The sequence below is a fragment of the Ambystoma mexicanum genome, chromosome 7p, assembly GCF_040938575.1.
Source record: "Ambystoma mexicanum isolate Mex_15411 chromosome 7p, UKY_AmexF1_1, whole genome shotgun sequence".
Taxonomy (NCBI): domain Eukaryota; kingdom Metazoa; phylum Chordata; class Amphibia; order Caudata; family Ambystomatidae; genus Ambystoma; species Ambystoma mexicanum.
This window is the reverse complement of record NC_090939.1, coordinates 249,817,970-249,844,206: the sequence shown is the minus strand read 5'-3', so window position 1 is coordinate 249,844,206 and position 26,237 is coordinate 249,817,970. Positions and strand designations below refer to the sequence as shown.

General features: G+C 47.4%; 1 protein-coding gene across 4 annotated transcripts in view; it reads left to right on the top strand.

Moving 5' to 3' along the window:
• The window catches only part of ITSN1 (intersectin 1), a 3,188,156-nt gene that overhangs the window by 1,705,376 nt on the left and 1,456,543 nt on the right, over positions 1 to 26,237 (top strand). For all 4 annotated transcript variants that reach the window (XM_069636218.1, XM_069636217.1, XM_069636220.1 and 1 more), the window contains exon 21: positions 10,114 to 10,349. In XM_069636218.1, the coding sequence (XP_069492319.1) occupies positions 10,114 to 10,349 (236 nt within the window). The remainder of the gene's footprint in view (positions 1 to 10,113; positions 10,350 to 26,237) is intronic.

Here is a 26,237-nt window from a genome sequence, read left to right as displayed (position 1 = left end):
TGACCTAGTATCGATACAAGGACTCGTAGAATCAATGCCGTGGTTGCAGGAGACGCTGTCTCCATGACTACATGTTGAAACAACGGGGGAACAAGATACGCATCCCATAGCTTAAGGTATGCCGTGATTATGAATAACTGTATTCTTTAACAACCATAATTTAAAAACATAAGAGCATCTTAATCCATTATTAACTAACGGAAATCAGAGACATTATTTTTACAGTGATTAAGCAAAATGCAACCAATTAAGTTCAGGAAAACCACTAATATCACGCACATCAGGAAATTTACTAGTTGAGTGAGCATTTAACATTATTTGGAACATTTCAGTTTTACTGAAATATTTGGGTCTCACAGAGGGACCCAGCGCCCTAAAAAGCGATATTGTCCCCCGGGAGACCCACCAGTTTTTGAACATGACATCACATTAATGTAATGTCATTCTTTCAACAGTTGTGAAATTTCTCCGACTATTATGAAATGCCATAACACCCACCGCCATACCAATCTACAGGTTAGTGCCCTAGAGCCTTCTGTACAGTAAATTATATCACCGGCAACTGTTCCCGCCTTTATTTTTATTCTAACATATATTTTTTGTAGAAAAAAGTACCCCAAGTCCTGATATCTAAATCTGAAGAAGGGCTACAATAAGCCTGAAACGCGCAATTTAAGAATTGGTGATACAACTTAGAGAACAGTGCCGAGTACCAGTTATCTCAGACACCTATCAAGATATCTGGATATATTTCTTTCTTGTTTTTCTAAAGAAAACTGAAAACCAGGCAAGGATTTCTTACCACGACATATATGTGAATCGAATATAAACAACTTGGACAAAATGCAATACTGATGTTGTAAAATGTACAAGAATTATATATGAATTGCATTGTATGCTGTCAATCGAAATTGCACGGAAATTATATATATATATTTTGTGACAATTAAATTTGTATACATTATATTGAAAGCAGTGTGTGAATAATTGAAATTAATATTTCTGAAATACTGAGCATTTGCAATTATTATATTGCTTACAAGAGTGTCCCTATTTGTCCTTGGTTGTCTGACGAAGGACCTCACCACTTCAATTATACTTGGGTTCTGGTAGCACAGCACCAATAGGGAGCATCTAGAAGTCATTTATTTATACCTAAATAATTAAGTCTCCAACACAGCTAATTTACTAAAAGTGAGTGCACCTCCACCACCCAACGACCATTGTATCCTTTATGGACCTTGAGCAAGCCTTTGACTGTGTCGATAGGGACCGGCTTTTGCACAAACGTCTAATGTAGAGCTGCCACCAGATCTGGTAGAAGCAATTAGGCTTCTGTGCTCCCACACCTCGATCCAGGTGAGAGACTCGTCTGGGGGGTGCTTTCACAAGAAATCTGGACTTACAAGGGCCTCAAGCAAGGCTGCTCCTTAGCGCTGATCTTTTTTAACCTCTTTGTTGGATCTAAGGGAACCCCAACAACGGATACAGGCTCCCGGCCTCCCAGACTCTAAATTCGGAGAGCTAGAGCTGCTTTGGGTCCTGTATGGAGATGATTTATTCTTAATTGACCAGACGCCTATCTGACTCCAACGCAGACTAGATGGCTTTATCACCTCCTTAAAGCTGAATAACATGCGGGTCAATGTTAAAAAATCGAAAGTCCTCATAATGTCCTCCGCAAGCAGAAAACAAAAGGGAGGTCTTGGAGACAGGGGCAGGAAACCCTAGAGAAGGTAGAGAGAACCTATCTGGGGACTGTAATTAACAAGAACTTAGATGAGAGACCTCACCTAACAATGCTGCGGGGTAAAGCCGGGAAACTTGAGATTCAGGCTGCAGTAATGCATAAGAAATTTGGGGCCTTTTCGCTGTTGCCCGTGCTGGTGTTCTACAAGCAAAAAGTTGTCCAGATAATCACCTATGGGGCAGAAGCAATCCTTAACATAGCCTGGAAAGAGTGGGGCGTGCTAGAAGGACTGTTTTGGAGGAAGGTTTTGAGACTGCCAAGCTCTCTTCCAATGGGATGCATCTGTTTTGAGTTGGGGCTGCAATTGACGGAGTCATTGGTGGCATATAAAATAATTTCCCTATATAGGAAATGTCTGACCTTAGACTCCTCCCCTTCTTTCGAAATCCTAAGACAAATGGATACTGCCCAGTCAGATAAAATGGCTCAAAAGATTGAAAGAGCAGTGTGCAAACTATGAAGAAGTGTGACATAACGCTTGACATACTTAACCCATTGAAAGCTAAAAAAAAAAAGAATGCAGGAGTTAGACTGGATTAACGCTGTGCAGCCCAGAGGCTCATACCGGCTTTTTGGCTTTCGCTGAGGAACTGAGGGGGTTAAATCAAATATCTGGATACTTGCAAAAGTTCCCCTCAGCTCACTATAGGGACTTGTTTATGCGGCATCGCCTAAGCATACTGCTGTCAAAGGAGACCTATCTTGGCAGCTGAGGAGTGCTGTAAATACTTTTGGGCACCCCATGAGACAGTCTATTGTCCATCTGGTAACTAGTTGCACCTCATTAGTCAAGGTCCGAATGCGGTTCCTGGGAAACTTTACTAAGCAAGCCGAATCACTATCAGCCAAAGAATGGTGGAACGTGGTCATACTAGGTGGAAAGACCAGTTTGGTTCTTGCTGTAATGTCTTTTGTAGAATTTGTTCTTAAAAAATTAAAAGAGAAGGGAAACTAGGGAAGACAGGGATGCAATGTCCTCAATATTTTAATTGATATGAATATGATTTTATTATGTGGAGTTAGGGAAACTATGACTGTAATCTCCTGGAGGGATGCAATGAATGTATTTTGATATGGATTGTATGTAAAAAAAAAAAAATGTTTAACAATGCAATAAACCATATACAAAAATAATTTTAAAAAAGAGATTGTCTATGCCACCTCGGGATCAGACAGATACATTTCCCAACCAGATGTGAGAGTATGTGCAGCATTAGCCCTAAAATAGGAAATATGATCATTGTTAATACCCAAGACCACTATAAACACGTTACCCGTTCCCGGCATAACATACACTGTTCTAGCATATATTAAAGGTCAATATCTGTCAGTAATTCATAGGGTCACTTCTGTCGCACTTCTTAAATATCGGAATTACCACCAATCCATTCCAGGAAGTGGGTGTAGGTCCCTATGACTTATTAATGGTCATTGAAAAGGCCAAACATATAGGTAACTGTCTTCCTTTGAATTTGAAAGGCATATTTGTATCAGATGGAATGAGAGGTATGCGAGGTATAAGAACAGTATACATCAATTACACTGGCCTCTGATGTGCCTTTGTAGGTGCCCAATTGTAAACCTTGTTTCATTGCAGATTACCCATGATGGCATAAGATTTCTCAGTAGTATAATTACAGCACCTACTTTCAGTTTTAGCTCGTTGGGGGGGGAATTCGTCCTATAGCGTTTCGCTCTTTGGAGACTGAAACGTTGAGCCGGTAATGAACTGTTCATTGACACTGGAGTCGCTGGGCCCTGCGTGAAGAGAAGTGGGGGTGGAAAGAAGTAGCTTGAAATTATTCCAAATGTTTGCGATGGTGGAAGGTGAAGGTGACTGCATAGAACCGTGCTCATTCAGTTTGTTAAAATGATAACTATTGTTGAAGTGGAAGGGCACTCAGAGGTGCACTTTGCCATTTGGACAGCAGAGGGTAACCGAACACTGAGAAATTGCATCAGCTGAGTATGGAAATATATATATATATATATATATATATATATATATATCTCTCTGAGGCTTGTGGAATCTGCTTAGATTCACATGCTGTGCATAGGCCGACATCTAGTGGAAGCTGCGGAGTATTACAGTTTGTTTTTCGAAAATGGGCGTCGACACAGGCGTGCCAGTAATACTATCCCTAGTGTGACGTCCACTGTACCCAAGATCCCTCACGCGTCTAGGATCCTCAGATTGTTTTTTTCCGCCATACTGGTCGGAAGCATCTTGCGGAGTCCCCTGGCCCTAGCCATACTTTTGCTAATTATTAAAGTTAAAAATTATTTATTGACATCCTTCCCCACCCCAACATCGACCCTCGACGACGGCTGGAGAAGACATTGACCGTCGGCTGCTGCACGACGGATCTGGGCCTCGGAGGGAGAGTGGGGGGTGGTACATACTCTTCACTCTTGGTATATAGGTACACCTTATATATTTCCTACACTTACCAGCCCGCTGCCTCAAGGTGAGTATGGAGGGTACCCCTTTCCAATTCTGCCCCAAGTGCAACCGCAAATACCCTTGGGTCGACAGGCACGCCACGTGCAATCTCTGCTTGCCGAGGGACCACCCCGAAGCGAACTGCAGAGCGTGTAGTAGGTTTAAGCCTAAGACACTTAAGGACCGTTCGACAAAGCGTTGGGCCCACCACGCCAGGCAGGCGGCCATGGCAGCGGAGGGCACCTTCAGCGATGCCGTACTTTCGGACGGCGAGGGCATTACGGCGTCGAAAGACTGCCGAGCGCAGATCCCCGACCTCGGAAGGTTGTCCGGCAGGGCGGCTATGGGGAAGACCCCCAGCGACGCAAGCGCTACACACCCTACACACACAAAGCACACTAAGTCCAACCGAACCTCGACGACGTCGACTTCTCGGAAAGAGGCACAGATAGAACGGTCCGACTCGGTGTCCTCTGGGCGCTCTCGATCGAGATCGCCTCATGACGCAAGGCAATCATCCACTCTTGCCAAGAGTGCCTCGCTCCCTAGATTAACGGAAGTTCGATCGTCGGAAGACGAAGACAACTTCCACCCCCAGGCCGCGCTCCAGGAGACCGAGGCCGCAGTTAACACCAGCGAGGCCCCACGCTCGAAACACAGATACCTCTCCCGACCCTCGACGCCAGGCGTCGAAAGTCTCTGGGGCCTCCAAGGGGCAGGGAAAACATTTTTCCACGCACGGGGAGGGGTGGAAACAGCGGAAAGCACATCCTTCCACTCCTAAGCAGACAGACAAACACAAATCTACTGGGACATCAACATCCAGCAAGGGTACCCTTGTTAAGTCCTCTAAGTTGCCTACTAAAGTCATACCCTGTTCCAAAGAATGGTCCAGTGAAGACATAGACAGGGTCATGTCAAGGATGTCTTCCTTAGCTGATTTTTATGACAAAAACCCAGAACATTTCCTTTCGTATGACCCTCAAGGGGCCACACCCTCAGGCTCCTCTGATCCTATCCCCCTAAGTAAAAAGGCCCAGTTCGAAAGTCCTGAACCCTTAGAGGTGCAGCATTATTCTACTCCATACTCTACTCCACACCCCAGATACCAAGGACAGCCTTTCCCTGAAAGGGACCAGGAGTTTGAAATTATGGAGGAACAAACCGGGACTGAATACTATGCGGATGATGAGGACCTGGAGGAGGTAGAAGATGAGCAGGAAATTTACAGAGTAGATTCCCCGGTAGAGAGCGAAGCCCCAGTTACCGACTCGCCAGTTGATAACCAGCCCCTCCTTAATGAAGTTCTCGCTCGCGCAGCAGAACATTTTCACATCGACACCCACGGTGTACAGGAGGAAAGAGACTTCGCAGAAGAGTTGGTGGGAGAGAGGAGGCCGGTCGCTCAGACCATCCCTATCCTTAAATCCATCCAACGTAGAATAGACCCATCCCTGGTGAATCCTAACCTCACCAGAGCCGTCAACCCCAGAGTTGAAAAACTTTTTCGGGCAGCCCAGTCTGACCCTCTTTATATAAGAGGACATCTTAAACCAGACTCCCTAGTGGTTACCAACACTCGGAAGAGGGCTGGGACACCCTTATCGTCGTCAGAAGCTCCTCCCGACAAGGAGAGCAAAAAACTGTACGGGTTTGGCAGGAAGGTAGCCTCAACGTCCGCCTACCAAGCAAGGATTGCAAACTCCACCACCCTGTTGGCAAGTTACAACTGCCATCAATGGGAAGAGGTCGCGGCGCTCATAGCCTCTGCTCCTGAACCGTTAAAGGGCCACTTGGCTCGGATCTCGGCAGAAGGGGGAGCCGTGTCTGGTTGCATATTAAAAGCAACTTTCGACGCCGCGGACAACGCAGGAAGATTGATAGCAGAAGGTACTGTTATCAAGAGACATGCGTGGTTACGGCAGTCGGGGTTCAAAACAGAAACCCAGGCTTCATTAATAGACAAGCCGGTGGAACCCGATCTATTGTTTGGGAAAGCGGTCGAAGACGCACTTAAAAATGCCAAGGACGAATACGAGACTCTCAAATCCCTTGGCCAGCTTACCAACAAACCCCCTAACCAGAGGGGGAACAGTAATTTTCGTCGCCCACGCGGCCAAAATTCACAAAGAGGCAACTATGCCCAAGGACAGGGTACACAATGGAACAACAACCAGCAGTCTACCCAAAGTTACGGCAGGGGTAACAAGAGAGGTCGTGGAAGAGGCAGAGGCAGCGCCAACAAGGGAGGTGGCACGCCTCCACCAAAGCAGTGACGCTCAGTTCAGGGTCCCTTCTCACGCAACCCCAGTAGGGGGGACGCATTTCCAACTTCACCCAGGCTTGGGAAGGGATCACCTCAGACAGATGGGTGCTGTCAACAGTGTCCACAGGATATTGTATGGAATTACTGCAGCGTCCCCGGAACCACCCTCCACGACAAAGAATACACTCCTTAGAACATCAGAAGATCCTTCTCGAGGAGATCGCCATTCTGCTAGAAAAGGACGCGATAGAACTCGTCCCAGGACACCAGGTAAACAAGGGTATCTATTCAACTTACTTCCTTGTGCAAAAGAAAGATTTGACAATGCGCCCAGTATTGGACTTACGGCCTGCCGACAAGTATGTCAAGCCCCAAAAATTCCGTATGACCACGCTACAAGGGGTAATCCCCCTCCTAAAAAAGGGGGATTACATGGCAACCTTGGATATGAAAGATGCTTATTTTCATATTTCCATGCTCCCAGCGCACAGAAAATACTTGCGCTTCAAGGTGGACAGTCGCCACTACCAATTCAAGGTACTGCCCTTCGGGATAGCTTCAGCACCAAGGGTATTCACCAAGGTACTGGCGGTGGCAGCTGCACACCTACGCAGGGAGGCAATCCCAGTGTACCCTTATCTGGACGACTGGCTCATAAGGGGGGAAACCCCAGGAATTTGCAGGTCAAACATTCAAAGGACTATCGACCTCCTCCACGAATTAGGCTTCTCTATCAACGAGAAGAAGTCAAGTCTGGTGCCAAGCACCTCAAAACTGTTCCTAGGAGCAATCCTAGATACTCAGAAAGGGTTGACCTTCCCTTCGGAAGAGAGAATTCGGAATATACTACTGCAAATCCCACATTATCAGTCAGGTCAACAAATAACGGTACGCAAAGCAATGCGGTTACTGGGCATTATGGCGTCATGCATTTACCTGGTCCCCCACGCGTGTCTGCGCATGCGTCCCATGCAGGAATGGTTGGCGAAACAGTGGTCTCAGGCAAGTGGTCAGTGGGACGATCTAGTGGTCGTTTCGCCAACACTCGTACAGAGCTTACACTGGTGGACAAGAGAGAATCTTGCAAGGGGAAAACCCTTTTACGATCCCGAAGTACAGGCAGTGGTGACTACAGATGCATGCTTGACTGGGTGGGGAGCTCACCATCTCCACCACACAGCTCAGGGTCTCTGGTCTCACTCAGTAGCCAAGAACCACATCAACCTGCTAGAGCTTCTGGCAGTATTCCGAGCGCTTCGGGCGTTAGAGCCCCATCTGCTAAACTTGTCGGTGCAGATCCAGACGGACAGCACGACAGCCATGTTCTATCTGAACAAACTAGGAGGGACTCATTCGCCAAATCTGTCCAAGCTTGCCCAGAAAATCTGGATATGGGCACTCAGACGGAACATCTTCCTGTCATCACAACATGTTCCAGGGGAGCTCAAGACTCCCTCCCAGAAGAACACAAATGGGTCCTTCACAGAGATATCGTAGAAGATCTCTTCTCTCAGTGGGGTTTCCCCACTATAGACCTATTCGCCACAAGCGAGAACAAACAATGCCCAAGATTTGCATCCAGGTTCCCCCAGCCAGACTCCCAAGGGAACGCCCTGTGGATGAACTGGTCAGGGATGTTTGCGTACGCTTTTCCACCAACTCCTCTCATCAGGAAGGTGGTGTATGATGAACAAGGAAGCGATGACGCTCATCCTAGTTGCTCCCATGTGGGCGAGACAACCGTGGTTTCCACACCTACGCAGGATGGCGGTGTGCGAACCAATCAAACTCCCAGCCTGGTACAACCTACTGTCCCAGCAGCAAGGTCAAACAGTGCACCAGGAACCCAACTCAATGAACCTGGCAGCATGGCTCCTGAGGTCATAGAGTTTGGGCATCTCAATTTACCACAGAGGTGTATGGACATCCTAAAAGAATCCAGGAAACCAAACACAAGGCACTGTTACTTTGACAAGTGGAAGAGATTTGTTATTTGGTGCCAGAATAAACAAATCAACCCAGTTGATTGCACTCCTTCCAACGTTGTAACATACATGCTCCACCTGCTGGACGCAGGTTTGGCTTTTAACTCTCTGAAGGTACACCTGGCAGCCCTCTCGGCTTACACCACATCCCATAACAAAGTATTGTGGTGGAAAGTACCAGTAGTTAAATCCTTCATGGAAGGAGTAAAGAGACTTCACCCTCCTATTTCGAACCCACCGCCAGGATGGGACCTCAATGTGGTGCTAGCTAAGCTCATGGGCCCCCCTTTCAAACCCATGCATAAAAGTAGTCTCAAACACCTGACTTATAAAACGGCCTTCTTAGTAGCCATTACCTCTATAAGAAGAGTCAGTGAAATTCAGGCTCTGTCAATGCAGGATCCTTTCTTTACTATCCACAAAGACAAACTGGTTTTACGCACACACCCTAGGTTCTCACCTAAATTTATATCTAAGTTCCATGTAAACCAGTCCATCGAGCTTCCGGCTTTCTTCCAGAACCCGCAAAGCTCAGCTGAGGTGAAACTACACACCCTTGATGTGCGTAGGGCGGTCCTCTACTATGTAAATAAAACCAGACCGCTAAGGAAAACAGATCAACTGTTTGTCTCCGTAGCTACAGGCAGAGAGGGGGATCGCGTCTCTAAAGGCGCGATCTCGAAGTGGATTATCAACTGTATACAGCTGTGTTACTCTCTTTCTGAAAAAACTCTGCCTTTTACGCCAAGGGCCCATTCTACTAGAGGCATTGGGGCCACTCTGGCTTTCATTGCAAATGTTCCCCTCGACACCATTTGCAAAGCAGCTACTTGGAGCTCTATTCACACTTTTACTCAGCATTACTGCATTGACACTCATTCCAAGACAGATACACAAGTGGGACAAGCGGTTCTAAAACACCTGTTTGCTCATGACCCTTCTCACATCCCACCTCCTTCTTCTGGTACTGCTCGCTAATCTATGCACAGCATGTGATCTAAGCAGATTCCACAAGCCTCAGAAGGGATACATTACTCACCGTAATCGTATTTCTGATGCTTGTATCTGCTTAGATTCACATGCGACCCACCCTTCCTCCCCTCCGAGAGAAGGCGCATGATTGCTTGTAGTCTTACCTTTCTGTCTATCTGCTTGGATTATCTGTACTCACGCTACTCCTCATGCTTCCTCATGTCAGAAAAAATACAATCTGAGGATCCTAGATGCGTGAGGGATCTTGGGTACAGTGGACGTCACACTAGGGATAGTATTACTGGCACGCCTGTGTCGACGCCCATTTTCGAGTTTCGAAAAACAAACTGTAATACTCCGCAGCTTCCACTAGATGGCCTATGCACAGCATGTGAATCTAAGCAGATACAAGCATCAGAAATACGATTACGGTGAGTAATGTATCATATATATATATATATATATATATATATAGCTGTTATGCAAGTACTTTGTTTCTTTTCGTATGTTGTGTTTTATGGATTTTTTAAAATTTGAATGTGTATGCAAGTTTGTGGTTGAATTGCTTAATCTCATGTTTTGTGAAAAACCAGAATTAAACATCTTAAACACCATCGAGTTGCACATGAAAACGTAATCAACTTGTGTATGCTCAAGGAATAATTAGCAGACTTCCTAACAATGTATTTTTCAATAGACGACCTCAAGAACATGATCAACAGTGGCAGGATAGAGTACAGCAAGAGGAGACTGTGACGCAAAAAAGGCTCCAGGATGAAGAAAAGCAAAAACGGGAAGATGTGTCCAAGAAGGAAAATGAGGGCACACTCAAGCTTGAACCAAAGTTGCCAAAATATGAAAAAATTAACAAGTATTTCCAACAGCCACCAGAACCAGTAAAGCATGGGGGTCAGTTACCGTGGCTGAATGCAGGTACATTTACTCATGGTTTATTAAGAAGGTCAATGTAGAATTGCATGTTTGTGGGCCTGATATTGATCTAACAAATAGCTGTTTGAAGTGTGTGATTTGCACCAAACTCACCACCCTCAAAACTACCCATACTGAACTCTTGTTGTCATTACTGCGGGGGGCAAAAATTAAAGTTGCAAACTACTAGTCAGTGATAAGAAAGTCACTCTCCACCACTTCCTACTCACGAAGAGTCAACTATAAGTAGCCAGTGGTGAGTGCACCTTTTTCACCCCGATTACCTGATTACAATGAGGCTACTAGTTACAAACCAGTAACTAGTAGCCTCATTGACATCTCATTGAAAGTCGGACTCTTCCTGCTTTCTGGCATCAATGGAAGCTTCATTCAGCGCAGCAGCTGATGTGCTTGCTCCTTTAAAAATTGGAAGGCAAAAAAAACTCCCTTCGAACCTTGGGATTCAGAAGAGCTCAAAGCAGCTAAACCTACTTGTAGACAAGCAGAGAGGAAATGGCGCACTGATTATGCTCCTGAAGATAGTTGTTTTTTTCCGTCTCACCCTATCAGCCTATCACAAAGCTGTTACTGAAGCAAAAAAAACATGTTTCTCCCACAAGGAGGAAACAGCTATAAACCAGCCCAGGGCCCTGTTTGATCTGGTGCAGTCCCTTTCTGCTCCAGCTAAAACTGGCCTTCAGGTGCCACCATCTCAGGATCTGTGTGATTCGCACTCTTTCTTCTTTCACACAAAGATTGAGGACATCCAGAAGAACATTGAGGCGTGAGCCGGCTTATCAGTTTTCGCTTTTACTCCTATGGATCCCTCCACCCCTAGTGATATCTGGTCAGACTGCCCAGTATTCTCGGAGCCTGATGTGCGAGCAGCAATTGGGCACCTCAAATCGGCCTCCCCGCTGATCCTTAAAGAAATCTCTGATTTGATCACTCTACTCCTCACGGCTGTCAACACCTCTTTTCTTGAAGGTGTTATTCCTGCAACTCTCAAGCATGTGCTGGTGGTCCCTCTTCTCAAGAAACCCTCTCTTGATCCTGCTACACTTGCAAATTTCCGCCCTATCTCACTCCAAGGAGAGGGACGGAATTGGTACTAAATTCTGTGATGGACGACCTGGCTCGTCCTATGGATCAGAGAGGAGTTGGAGCAGCGTTTCTGCTCGATCTGTCCGCCGCGTTTGACACGGTTGACCACTCCGCCCTGATCTCCTGTTTATCTTCGGCCGGTCTGTCTGGACAGGTTTTGAGATGGTTCACTGCGTTTCTCTCTGATCACTCTCAATCTGTCTCACTGCCCCCCTTTTGTTCCAAACCTATGATGCTGGGCTGCAGTGTCCCTCGGGAGTCCGCTCTTTCTCCAATACTTTTTAACATATATATCCGGCCCCTTCTGTCTCTGATATACTCTCATGGTTTCCGTTATTACTCTTACGCAGATGACACACAGATATTGCTGCACCTGGACCTTACTCGCCCTGACACGGCCGTCCATTTTAGGTGGTGTCTGGAAGATCTTGGGGCGTGGATGGCAGCCAGTTGGCTTAAGCTTAATGGAAATACAACGGAGGTCCTGCTTGTAGGCAGGACATCTGTCGTTCTGGACAAGCGATTTCTGGCCTACATCCCTGGGTCCTTTTCCTTCGCCATCTCCCTCGGTCCGGAATTTGGGGGTACAAATTACCTCCTCCCTTTCAGTGCATGAACAGGTTGTGGCTGTATCCAAAGGTGGTCATTTCAAACCACGTATTCTCCAGAAAGTGCTTCCCTACATTCCAGAAAAATTCCAGTCTCCTGTGGTGGCAGCCCTTGTGCTGAGTGAAGTTGATTACTGCAACGCATATCTGGCTCAGCCACGGTTTCTCATAAAACGCCTCCAACTGTGCAAAATGCGGCTGCCAGAGCCATCCTGCGCCCTCCCCATGGGGTGCATATGACCCCCTTGCTCAGACAGCTTCATTGGTTGCCAGTTGAACAGCGGATTCTTTTCAAGTGCCTATGTCTTGTTCATTATGCGTTCCATGGCGTAGGGGCAGAATATCTTCAACAAAACATTCTCACGGTATGTGCCATCTCGCTGTCTCAATTCTCAGTCAGCTTATGTAGTGGCTGTTCCTCGTGTTACTCTCTCGTGTCCGCGGACGAGCTCTCTCTGTGGCTGCCACAAAGGTGTGGAATGCCCTCCCCGCTGCCCTGCGAACTACTGTGGACCGCTGTCATGATGCCTACCTCCGGGCTTCCGGACCAGGCCCATCAGTCCCGGAGCAGGCATCCAGATGCTTGGAAAAAGCCCAGCAGCCCCGGCTAGGTGCTATCTGGGTTCAGTCCTGGCGCCGTAGGCACCAGGCTCATAGAAGGGGTTAGTCCTGGCGACCTTAGGCGCCAGGCTCATATGCCTACACTTACCTCATGCAGACCATGCTGCTAAGAATCCAAGCCAACGTGAAGCCTGAAGGGAACTACTTTACTTCAGGGACTATTTTCTTACTCAGGTGTGGTCTTGGGGGAACTTCTTACCTGGGACTACTTTGAAGGCTATTTAAACCACGCCCGAAGAGCAGCACACGCTTCGCATTATTCTGCATCCAGCAGCGTAACGATCACCGTGCCTGCAAGTCAGCATCCAACCTTCTGCCACGCCCGCCTCGAGTCTGGAGCTCCTAGAAAAAAGGGGAAGAAGGAGGAAAGATTAGAACAAGAACATTACTTCTATTCCTCACCTGATTCCGGATCCATCGCGCTTTCAAACAAGGAAAGAGACGTTAATTCGATACGCGTTGCATCCCCGCTGTAGCGCCGCTCTATTCTCACCAGCCTTCGCAGCACCTCCACGATCCGCCGCAGTCTCCATCACATCTTCGCTGAACTCCAAGCCGAGAGAATAAACAAAGGCAATCTCTGTTACCACCATAGACTTACCTGATTTTACCGCAGGAGGCATTTTTCATCTCCACGGTCCGGCGCAGTCTCCATCTCATCTTCACCGAACTCCGGCACCTAAGGGGAACAAAAGAACAGCAAGGTGAGCCGAGAGAATAAACAAAGACAATCTGTTTTACCACCATAGACTTACCTGATTTTACCACCAGAGGCATTATTCATCAAGACGTCATAAGTTCTCACGCCGCACCTGTAAAAGGAGGGAAAGCAACAGATTAAACACAGATATCATTTACCGGACAGTGTTGGGTAATACAGACTCTTACCTGAACGCTACCAGCTGCTACGAGGCAATCATCTCTTGGGTCAAGCTGCAAGACAAAAGGAATCGGACAAGAGTGAATATCAGACATTTTGAACTCTTACGAACTATATACTTGCGGTTCCTCGCCCGGGACCTCAGAGTCAATATTGGTCTGGAACTCTCCCAACTCCTTCGGACCAGTGAAGTAACTGGTTATCTACGCACCGCTGCATTCCACGCAGGATGGAGAGCTCATCTTTTATAAACATAAGGTGAGACTATGAAAGGAGATATCGGAGGTGATTAGTGGGAAGAACAGTGGGGTGGTATCATTCAAATCCACGGGTGGCTAATTCCCTTTCTCCACCTTCAGGAAAATACTTCTCCGGATCAAGCAGACGAAATTAGACGGGCCAGTCCAATCTGTCATCTCTGCACTAAGCGTCACGTTGGTGGAGACAGCAGCTGTCCAGTTCCGATCAACGACCCTGTGGGAGCCAGGTGAGCGTAACAACCATCTTGTTTTCTGCCGTCTCCTGAAGACTAATCTCTTTTAGCCCCTCACAACATGCTACAGCTGTCAACGCCATGATGCCTTTGGCCAACGTGCACTTAAGAAATAAGGATAACATAACAGTTACACTCACACAAGACCCCAGGAATTAAAGTGGGTTAATTTGAGGTCTGTGAAGTGAGCCATTGATGAAGGGTCCACACCATCAAACAGTCAACCCTGGCTTGAAATTTGACTTGATCGAGAAGTGAATGTTGCTTTGCATGGCACTAGCCCATTAGCTAGTGAGGCAAGTCTCTGGATAGCTGTATTCCTTGTGGCAACATTATGTTAAGTCGCATGTCTTCCAGCTTTTAGTGCATGGTTTGCCTTCTACCTCTTGGTCACAGTTATGCTAGTATTCACCAACAACTCCCCCATCTCTTACGAATGTAACTATTTCTCCTGTTTAAGTCCTTTTCCCCCCTTGGTCCTGGCATATGTATATTCTCCTTCCCCTATGGACCTTATTTCTCAACCTCCTTTGCTCTTTATCATGGTGTAATCTTACCATGACCAGAACTGTGACTTGCCTGACCCATTACCACTTGTTACTAATTTCTATGCAAATTAAATTGCAGCTCGAACGATCGGTCCCGAAGTCTGTGGCCCACAGGGCCTTCTCTTCAAATTTCTTCCCAATGCGATAAAGAGAACCACAACTTGGAAAACTCCTGGGCTCTTCTGTAAACTTTTTGGAGATGCTGCATCTCGTTGAAAATTACTGTGGCCACTAATGTTGATTTATGGTGTAGCACTAAGACTGTGTGTGTGTAATTTTTCTGAGACTTGTGAATTTGCTTAGTCACATGCTTTGCATAAGCTGCCTTCTTGTGGGGGGGCTCAGAGTATTACATCATGTTTTTTCAAAATCAAAAAACTGGGCATGGACAGGGGCTTTCTTGTCGCACCCAAGTATACAGCAGGGACCCCTGCTCTTTGATGCATCAACATCCTCGGATTATTGCTTATTCCACCATCGGTTGGCCACAAGTTCGAGGAGTGGAAGAAAGCGTTACCATTGTTCGATGCTAGATCGATTATTCAAGACCATATAACAGCTAATCGACACTGGAAAGATGCAGAAGAAAATAGGTCTTTTGACTAACAGTGCCGCACAGGCATAGTGTCGACTCCGAAAACATAAGGAGTCAGGCTGGAGCCAGATACAGAATGCAGACAACCCCATTACAAGAGCGTCACACCCTACCCACAATAAAGGGGAGCCAGAGAAGGGGGGGTCCTAAAAATAATCATCCGCCCCACAGGCACTCACAGATAAAAGCAAATACAATGGCGGGGAGAGCTTACATTTCTCTGGCGATGCTACACAAAGGCCTCCTTCACTTCTCTAAATTCCGAGGTGGATTGGGGGATGAGGATGCGATCAAGCTCAAAACTCCCACAAATGTACCCGTTATGTCGGAGCAACCATTTTGAACCTGAATGAGGTGGAGTATTAAGGACTTCAAAGCACTATGTAAAACAATTGCTACGTTTATGGAGTCCATGGCAGACCCTTACCCTGAATCTCAGAGACCCAAAAAAAGGAGGGAATGATGCACTTAAGGGTGGAATGCTACCCAGATTGGGATGAATACATAGAAACAGATGATCACCAAACGGTGACTCCTGATGAGGAAGACCTACCTGTGAGTTAGACAAGGAGGGAGCTGTGGGAGAGACGGAATACGATGGACAGTCTAGGATTGAATAAGATGCCAACACAACAGGAGAAGGGAGAGAGACTAAACAGGGAGAGCGAGAATATGAGGGAAAGACCAATTGGGATAGAAAAGGAAGGAAAGTTAGAATCAGTGGTAGAGACAAAATCAGAGCAAGAGACAAGTTAGTCAGGAGAGAGAGCCAAAATGGCTAAGGCGAGAGACGTAGAATGAGATGGAGAGACTGTGTGGAAGAGGGGGACGAAGGCATTGACGGCTACCTCTGTCACCGACTAGGACCAAATGCGTCTTCCAGGGATCAGCAGGGGGAACACTTGGGCTAGGGCCTGAACCCAAAGGGTGACGGTCTCATGATGCCAAAAGTATCCACCTTTCGTGTCATAACGTCAGCACTGATCAGTGTCATACACTGGGGCTCGTATAGACTGTGGCCCTCTCCCTATGAAACCGTCCCCTTCGAGATGGAACCGTTAGTTTCCAGAGTCGAGCAGGACTTCCTGGAGGAATGTTATGGGTAAGGTGGAGACGTCAATGAACTAGCCGCTAATCTTCAGCAGGCCAGTATTGCAGACACTTCCCCTGAGCTGGATATCCTTCCAGCCCCAACTCCAGGTAAGCTTCAGGCATCCTTCCAGCGTTAATTGCAAAGGTTGCTGATATCCTAGGTTTACCTGCTCCATCCAGACCAAAAGTTCAATTTGAATTGACAGACATTTTGGATGAAGGACCCAAAAGAACTTGCTACTGTTTAATGCGGCAGTAGATGCTCCTGTGCTAAAGGTGTGGGAAAGGCCCACCTCTGCACCTGCAGTTGACTGAACACTGGATAGGAAGCACTGCCCCTACCCCTCAGATCCAGCTCTTTGTCCACTCATGCCTCCCCTGAGAGTTTAGTGATACAGGAAATTTAAGGGAGGAAGTAGCACCACCTTAAAAGTATGGCAATGATATGGATCCATACACTGCTATTTCAGGTTCAAATCAGAAACCACCATACACATGTCATAACGAAACGAAATTTGTCTGGAAAGCACTGGGGAATATCTCCTCAGATCCGACTGCACATTCTTGCATATGAAATGCTGAAATATTATGATTAATAATCATGCCTTTGTGATAAATACAGAAAACAAAAGTCTTTTTCTTCAGTGATCCTTTTATATAGCACATCTCAGACATCAGAGAAAGACATAAACTTGGTGTGATGGGTCAAAAATGTGAGACAAACAACCTAGATGATTTTTGCAACATATCCCATTGTATTAAATTATAAATGTATCAAATGTCTCACTATCCCTACTCTAACGAGGATTTCACTGCCTATCAAAACTAAAGCAAAACAATGTAACACAGGATGTCTGGCCCTCACACTTTAACATCAAATACATAACGAAATATATGGCAATTCATAGTAACATCAACAATGATATGTACAGTCTCTCTAGGCAACCTGGTGAACTCCCCTTCCCCAGGGCTCAAGGTAATTCACTTCAATGTTCAACAAAGGAAAAAAGGAAACCAGGAAATCTGTATTCTGTGATAGTCTTAGGTCAGTTCTTGGCTCCGCCAATGTTAAAGTAAAGTTCTGTTATCCAAAGTTCTAGCAACAGAGCGAGATTTTCTTTTTGGTAAAACAAAGACTTTACGCTTCCTCAAGATAGCATCAATGTCATCCTCAACCATGATGTTTTGCCACAACTTCCAGTTGTCCAAGAAGAAATACAACTGCTGTAAATGTTAATGGAACACAGTTCTTGGTTAACACTTAGTATGTCTCTCTTTACAAGATTAGGAGTCACTGTAGGTATCTTTGTCAGGATGTCTTCACATCACTTCTACTTCCACTTCAACAAGAGTTTACCATGAGGGCCTACTCCCTTGCCTCATAGTATTCCACCTTCGTTTGTGTTACTGAAGTCTCACATCTACTGACAATCAAGTACGCCACCACAACTTCAGTACTTTGTGACTTCAAACAGGTTTTGGTTAGGACAAGATTCACTTTCTGGTACTTCAACGCCTTCAACACATGTATGGGGTTGCTGTTGGTACTCTTGTTCAGAGATGAATTGCCATAACATTCCGTGCTGGACTGCCCATGTGGGCGGGACAAAGACTGATATGCAAATGGATATTTCCCCTCTGTGAAAGGTACAGTGAGCAAAAAGTGTGTGCTGCAAACTCTCATCTCAGAACAGGTTATCATGCCATGTTCATTCTGGAAAGTAGCGCCTGCTATGTTTTTTTTAATTATCTTCAACGCCTTCAAGTAGACAAGGCACTCTTCCTCTGAACCTTCAATTTCAGAGGGGCAGCCTCTTTGCCTGTTGTCTGTATGCAACCAGCACCAACCTAGAATTGCCTTTAGGACAAATGTATCTCTTCTTTCTACTGTCTGTGACAATGTAGGTTGTATCAACTTCAAATAATTTTATAAGTAGCAAGTTTCCCTATCCCTACCTTGCCTTTATCCCTCTGCCTACTGTTAGCCAGAGTAATTACCCAGAAGGTTTGTCACCACTCTTGGCTTCAGGTAATGCTTACACACTCGTAACTTAGCCAATGCTGAAATTCTATTTGGCTTACAGTACTGTTTATGCCGGTTTCAGTCTCAATTGGGGAAATATCTTGTTCTCTTGGCTTGGGCAATGCTTGTGCTCTAATGTTTTAATACTTGACTTTTCTTTGTTAGCAATTGTTGACTCCATCAATAAAGATTCAGCAGTCACTCTTCCTCCTAGAATCTTAATTAGGCACACATAACCACTTCTTCATGTGCTGTACACGGTTTTAAGTACAATTGATTTTCAAAGCGTTTGCTCTTCACACGAGTGAAAGAGAGAATACCTGATAGCACGCAAGTGCTACGACTCAAGTGTTCCTTTGTTTAAGACTCATCAACTTTGCATCACATCTACTCATACTCGAGTGATTATTTAGCTGGATGATGTTGCCCGAAGTGCTCGCAGAAGGAATCTGAATGCCTGGTTCAACTCACCAGCTTCTGGGTTCCTTTCTCTGCGTGCAGTGCAACTTCTACAACTTCTGGCTTCCCTTGCGACCCCCACCCTTCCTCGCTGATGGCGTCCCCGGTCTGGCAACTCAATGAAAGAGCCTCTCTCCTTCCTGAGACCCAAGGCTTCAATGCAGCTTTTCGCCACGGTGTCTGACATGCTTCCCTGCTCTGCTATCTCTGCAATTAGGCTCACATGGGGAAAGGCAGCCTTCCTGCATGCCTTCTGCTGCACTGCCTATGCACATCAGAGTTTGGGGGGAACTGGACCTTCACATGACAAGCAGGTGAAATGTGCTGCATCAGTGCCCTGGTGTCCCTTTGGTTCTCCCACTTCTGCCTCGATTGCCAACACTGTGCCTTCTTCCTTCTGCTAATACTGCATACACTCCAGCCACAGTTCCAGCTCCTTCTAGTTTCCTGCACCTGAGGGGGGCTTTTAAGCCTATTCGCTTCCCTCCGGTGTGGGCTCTCTGGCTTAATTGCCTGACTAGTATTACAACAGGACTTCAGCCTTCTTCCTCGTCCCAGAACATATAGGAGTATGGGACTTGTAGTCCCTGTTGACAAAGTTACACTTTGACAACTTCTTTTTGACACACAGCCATTAAACGTGTGGGGTTATGGGGAAATTTAATCGGGGCAGTTTCCCAGTCTTCCAGGGTCGAGATCAGGAAGTGTCTGCCCTTCCCTGGCCACATGAGAAAAGTCCCATGCCAGGTTTCTGGAAGGACTCATTACTGATTCATCACATTGTCCAATGCATTTCGGACCACTGGTCCTTCAGGGCGAACAGCAAACAATGTAAATATTGCAGTACAGTCAGGTGGGTCCTCTTACATTCTGTATCCAACACAGCAAAAAAGAAAATTTGCAGGGCAGCAAGTGTTCGCTGTCTGCGGCAGTCTCTCTGCGCATTGGAGGTATCGGGATGTTTTTGTGCTGCTGGTGGATACCCCTTTAAGCCTTTCCTGTGAAGGAGTAGCTCATATAAATTAACTTGCAGCGTGAAAGTGTAAGTCAGAAACTGTTGTCAGTCTGTGGCAGTCTTCTGGCAGACATTGGGGAAACCTGTGATTGGCTATGATGTCCTGGTCCAAGTACGGTTGGTGAGTAATGTGGTACGCATATGCTCCTTAGAAGTAAGGCTTTGTGGCAGTTAATGATAACCAAACGCACGATGTACAGGCGTGCGAAAAAGAGAACATCTGGTTTTCTGCGCTAACTATCTCTGCCACTGGTGAAGCCGAGAGTGGCCTAACCCCTGAGCCCGTACAAGTGCCCATACCTGACCCATATCTTAGAAAAAGTTCTCCGTGTATTTTGAAATCTAACTTATTTTTACCCAAAAATAGTTCCTCCCCTCACCCCGTTATAGTGATGTTGTAGTGATTTAGCCACCCTGAAGCCCTGGATGCTTCCCTCTTGTTAGCGGTGCAAGCCCTTGAGTCTAGCATGGAGGCGCAGGTAGCTCAGTAGCCCCCTTGAGTCTAGCATGGTGGCGCAGGTAGCTCAGTAGCCTCAGGTGCTTATTTCAAAGAAGGCCCTTGACGCAGCAGTGGCAGGATTAATTCAATCTTCCATTTTGGGCATTCAATCTAATGCACCTCTATCCATGCTTGCGCCAAAGATTAATGAACGATTTTGTAAGAGGTTCGGGCCTGCAGGCGGTGGCCTCTGAATCTATATCTTTTTCTATTTTTTTATTTTTTTTGTACTGTAGAGTTAATACACCAGCTATCCAACATAAAATAATATCTTGGCATAGGACATCATAAGTTAATGTGATTTCCACGTATTACAATGTTTAAAAATAGGACAGTAAAACATCAGTTCAGCAGTTTACAGTACTTTGATATATGCACAGAACACTTGTATAAAATCCTCACAAGGTTCTCCGGTCAATAGGTCCAATATAACCACAATTCTCCTCCACAGTAAGGTAAGGAAGATGATGCATCCTTCATTATTTCCATTCATATACATAGCCCATAATGCTGCACCCGACTGCGTCCCCTCTATGCAAGCAGACCTTATATATGTTGAATAGCCAAGAGAGCAAGACATGCAGTCAAGAGGTGTCTGGCGGACTCTAGCTGTGTTTCACCGCACAAGCAACAGTCTTTTATCCCTCTAAGTTCAGCCAGGGTCCCACCATGTTCACTTTTATTTTAATGTAGTCCCAGACTATGATATTGCCGATAAACTGTTTTATATACATTGGAGTGTACGTTCTCTGTTGGATATACCCATTAAACGCTGCAGAGTTACTTTAGGAGGCAGAATCAATAAGTAGCTGTACTCTTACATCTCGTCCCCTTTCCTCCATACTGCATGGGCATCCCTTCCAAGGGATGGGAGACAGAACCTTTTTCTCCAGAAAAAACCTTCTTCCTCTTTACATTTAGAGGGGGCACGGCCCAGGGAGCATGCACTTCCCCGACTCAGCCCTCCGGCGCCACACCTCTGTCCCCTTTTCCGCATCGAAGGGAACGGGCCAAATTCACCAGCGCTCCTGGGTTTGGCTTCGGCCATGTGATTCCACGCGCAGATACTTCTTGGTCTTTATCGTTTTATCATTCAGGTACTCGGCCCTCAGGCGTCACGCTCTTCCCCGGTGCATGTCGACTTCTACAGGGTTCAGCAGGTGTCCATCCTGCAACTGGCTCTTCCCAACTTAAGACCCCCACGCCCTCTGCCTACGTTGCCTTGGCCCAGACCATGGTTGGCAAGCTTGTACAGCGTGTGGCTCGCTGTCCTCCAAAGCGCTGAAGAACAGACTAGCCAGGTGGAGGGAGCTCTTCCAGAGCTCGCCTCCAGAGGACCTCAATTTCGTGAAACATCGAGCCAAGCCCAAGATGGGCCCGATATTCTCCATCGCACCCAGCAAAGGAGACTCCTTCCCAGGGACTCTTCTGCGCGGGGGACTGGTCAGGCCCTTTTACCAGCACCTGCACCGAGGCTGGTGCAGCTACCGGCCTTTGGGCCGAGGGATCCTTGGATCCGTCCGGTGGTAGTGTTGAGGGACCGGTAGGTTCTTGTACCGGATTGTCATCCGAGGGGCTCGGCCCTTGTACCGGCAATATGGCCGAGGGGCTATGCCCTATGTTTGTTTGTTTATGTTTAACATTTATATAGCGCAACCAGGTACCCTGAGGTTTAAGGGCGCTGTGAAACGTAAAACAGAACAGAGACAACAAAAACAGAGCCAAGTCTGGGATGGGCTCGAAGAGCAGAAATCATGAAATTACAGGATCAGACGAGAGGCAAAAACATTTTATGCAAAGAGTGCAGTTTTCAGCCCTTTCTTAAACATTTCCGTGGAATAGGTGGTCCTCAATGTAGATTTAAGAGTTCTATTTAAGGGGGGCTGCCGAGATGAATGCTGAATCCCTGGATTTTTTTGTTTTCAGGCGTGGCATAGCCAGGGTATTAGATTCGCCCGATCGAAGGGATCTATTGTTGTTTTTTTACCATAATTAATTCTTTCAGGTAAAGTGGCATGACTCCATGTATACATTTGTGTGTAATGAGGAGGAGCCTAAACATAACCCTGGCCTGCACAGGCAACCAGTGCAAACTTCGCCGTGCTTCAGGCACATGGTCTCTTCTAGATAGACCTTTCACTATTCTAACTGCGCCATTCTTTATGACCTGTAAGCAATGAACATCGGATAGCAGCAGCCCAACAAGGAGACTACAACAGTCAATTTGTGATCCAATTATAACCCTTGTCAGGGTTTCGGAGCTAGATTCTGAGATAAAAGGTCTAAGGCAGCGAAACAGCTTAAGGAAGTATGAGGCCGATGAAACAAGACTGTTAACTTGGGAATTCATATTCAGATTTTTATCATGATAAATGCCTAGGGTTTTCATCTTGCTCATAACCTCAATATGGCAGCTTTCGATCAGAAATGACTTATAGCCTAACTTCTCTAATTTGGACTCTGAGCCAATAAGTAGGAGCTTTGTTTTGGAGCTATGAATGGCTGGGCCATTCAACGCCATCCAGTCCTGAATTTTTTTGTAGATTTCGTGGATTCGCCACATGCGATCCTGATATGGGGATGACACATTGGGTGTCATCCGCATAATTTGCAAATATGATCCCCTCTTCAACATCTGGAAGAAGGGGATCATAAATATATTATAAAAACAAGGCGACATGCAGGCTCCTTGCGGGACACCATACTAAAGTATTGTCGGTTTTGCCTCGTCAGTGTCACTAGTACCGGCAATGGGTCAGAGGGGGTGCCTAAACGCAGCTCTACCGACCTTCGGGTTGAGGGTGTCACACCTACCGGGCCTAGGACCGAGGAGCAGGGTAGACCTCGTGATCCACACGCAAGAGACTTGGTCCAGTGGGCCGAGCAACACATCGCAGACACAAGGCAGGCAGCTTGACAAGATGGCCGCCACTCCAAACAGAGGCACCCGTCCGCCATTCTAGGAATTCGGCAAAGAACGAGTGTCAAGGTGGGACTGGCCTCAACCAGGTACGTGGCCTACGGCCTACCCCTCTTTTGCGCAGGGCAGCTTCCCACTGCGTCCATATTGGCAGGGTACGCAGCGACTCCAGCAGCTCCCAGCTACCCCATCAGCACCCCTGCCGCTTCTTCGACCAGTGAGAAGGGGTTCTTTGAGAGGTTCCTCAGCCTCATGAAGTCAACTCGAGTGGGGGTTATCCTCAAGGACGCCATCAGGGAAGTCCTCCCCGCAATGCTAGTGGCACCACAAGCGCCTCCGCCGGCACCCCAGCCCCCGGCGCAGCCGCTGCCTCTGACAGTTCTGTACCAGCCTCCGCCGCCTCCTCAGCCTCTGGCCGCGGTCCCTGTACCCCAGCCTCCAGCGCCAACTATGCCTCCTCCTCCACAGGATCCTGACGCACAGGATACAGATGAGGAGGAGGATCCGGACACGCCGTCCTTGGCCAGGGCCTTCCACGAACGTCTTGCTGGGCTGGCATAGTATCTGGGCCTACCCCAACCCGAGGTCAAGCAGCCGGCAGAGGGGGTTCTGGCTGAAGTCCTCACGAAATGCCCCTCTGCCAAAACGGGGATTCCACTACAAACCGATGTAGTCTCCCTGGCCAAGAAGGGTTGGCTCAAGCCCCACTCGACCCAACCGGTCAATCAACACCTGGACGCCAAGTACAGGCAGATGGAGGGGGATACACTCTTGCTCTCGGCCCATCCTCAGCCACACTCCTCGGTGATCGCTGCGGCATCACTATACTCCAAGCCTCAGTTGTCCTCAGCCTCCTCCTCTGCTGCGCTGCTAGGCAAGGAGGAGAAGATCTTGGAGGCGTGCGGGAAGAAGCTCTATTCCAACGCATCTTTGCATCTTCGTTAGGCCAACGCAGATGCCATGCTGGCTGCGGCCAACCAAAGATTATGGCAGGAAATTGCTGACTTCCTCCCAGAACTCCCTACTCTGAGCCAATCACGCTTTAAGGTGGGACTGGCCGAGGCCAAGCTGGTGGCGCATGACCACATGGAATCCACCATGGCACGGCCAGATGTGTCGATATGGATATCTGTATTGCCATGGACATGAGAAGGATAGCCTGGCTCCGGGCAACAAATTTCAACCCGGACGTCCAGGAACGCAAATTAGATCTACCGTTCGAAGGGTGGGGGGGGCCTCTTTCACTCCTCCACAGACGAAGAGCTGGACAAAATGAAAAACAGCTCAGAAACGGCCAAGTGTTCATCCATCCTGACAAAAACCACGCCCAAACCGCACCCCCAACCTCAGCAGTGCTCCGACAGGGGTCATACGTACGGAGGGTTACGTGTCTTCCAGGAACAGAGATCCAGACAGCCAGACCGCTCGCCTTCTCAGTTCCGGCCCAAGCAACAAAAAGGGGGGGTAAGGGATTTTCAGTCCCCCTCCTCTGCAACAGCCTCTGAGGGAAAGAAGGTATGACACGCCCCTTCGGGTCCACGTGTCTCCAGTGGTGGGCAGGCTAACTCTCCACGCACATTTCTGGCGCCAGAATCTCTGTAGTATACACGGGGTACCGCCTCCATATCCCAGCCGCTCCTCCCTCCTTCATCCTCCCCTCTACTCCCATAGGTTGGGACCAGGTCTTTAAGTGGGGTAAGAAATCGAGGGGGTGCCCTCGTTTGGGGGCGTGGCTTGTGGGGGGGGCGTGGCCTAAAAAATACGCAAATTGTAGGGTATACACACAAATATATATAAATGTTATATATTTGTGTGCGTACCTTACTATGGTTTGTGTACTTTGCAAGCCATCTTTTATAAACGTAAAGATGGCTTGCATAGTACACAAACCATAGTAAGATGCGCACACAAATATATAAAGTTTATATATATTTGTGTGCATACCCTACGGTTTGCCTAGTTTTCAGGCCATCTTTTCTAACATTTCAGGTTTATAAAATATGGCTTTGAAAGTACACAATTCAAGCCATCTTTTATAAAGCTTTGACTACGGACAAAATTGTCCGTCGGCAAAGCTTTATAAAAGATGGCGTGAAATGTGTACTTTCAAAGCCATCTTTTATAAACCTCGAAATATGTCGAGGAATCCCCAGGTTCGCCGATGGTTAAAGACACCTTGGCGACCTGGGGAAACAAAGGGACAATAACTGCCTCTGGTGACCTCTCGCGCGAGGGGTCACCAGATGCAGTTACTGTGACTGACGGAAGTGGCAGCCAGTCACAGCGTCGCTGTGGCTGTCTGCCACTTCGGTCAGCTTGCCTGACTTCATTGCAGGCGCATTATCCCGTCGCGCCTGCGGCCGCGACGAAATGATGCATCCCGCCAATGTTGCGGTAGGACGGGGCCCCGGCTCAGTCCCACTTTTTGGAGACTGCCGGGGCCCGGCCCCGGCAGGCCCCGGCCCACTTTAAGCACTGGTTGGGACAGCAACTCTTTTGGCGGAGATCCGGTCGCTCGTAGCAAGCTAGGCAGTGGAGGAAGTCCCAGTCTCCCAGAGAGGCTTGGGCTTTTATTCCAGGATTTTTGCCATTCAGAAGAACCAGGCAGGCCTGAGAGTTGTGCTGGACCTTTCCACCCTCAACCTCTCCTTACCCCTGCGAAAATTCAAGATGGTTACGCCAGCTTTTATAGCAGACCTATTGTGCAAGAGAGACTGGATGTGCTCCCTGGATCTGAAGGACACGTACCTACACGTTCCGATTTGGCAGCCCCATCGTTCTTTCCTCCGGTTCAGGATCGTGGGCTACCACTTTCAATACAAGGTCCTTCCTTTTGGCCTCAACTCCGCCCCCAGGGTCTTTACCAGGCTCATGAATACGGTGGCGGCCCTCCTCAAAGCGCAGAGCCTCCACATCTACCCATACCTCGACGACTGGCTCGTCAGGGCTACATATCCCGAAGCGGTTCACCACTCTTCCCATGCCCTTATGAACACACTGCACAATCTGGGCTTCTCGCTCAATCTCAAGAAGT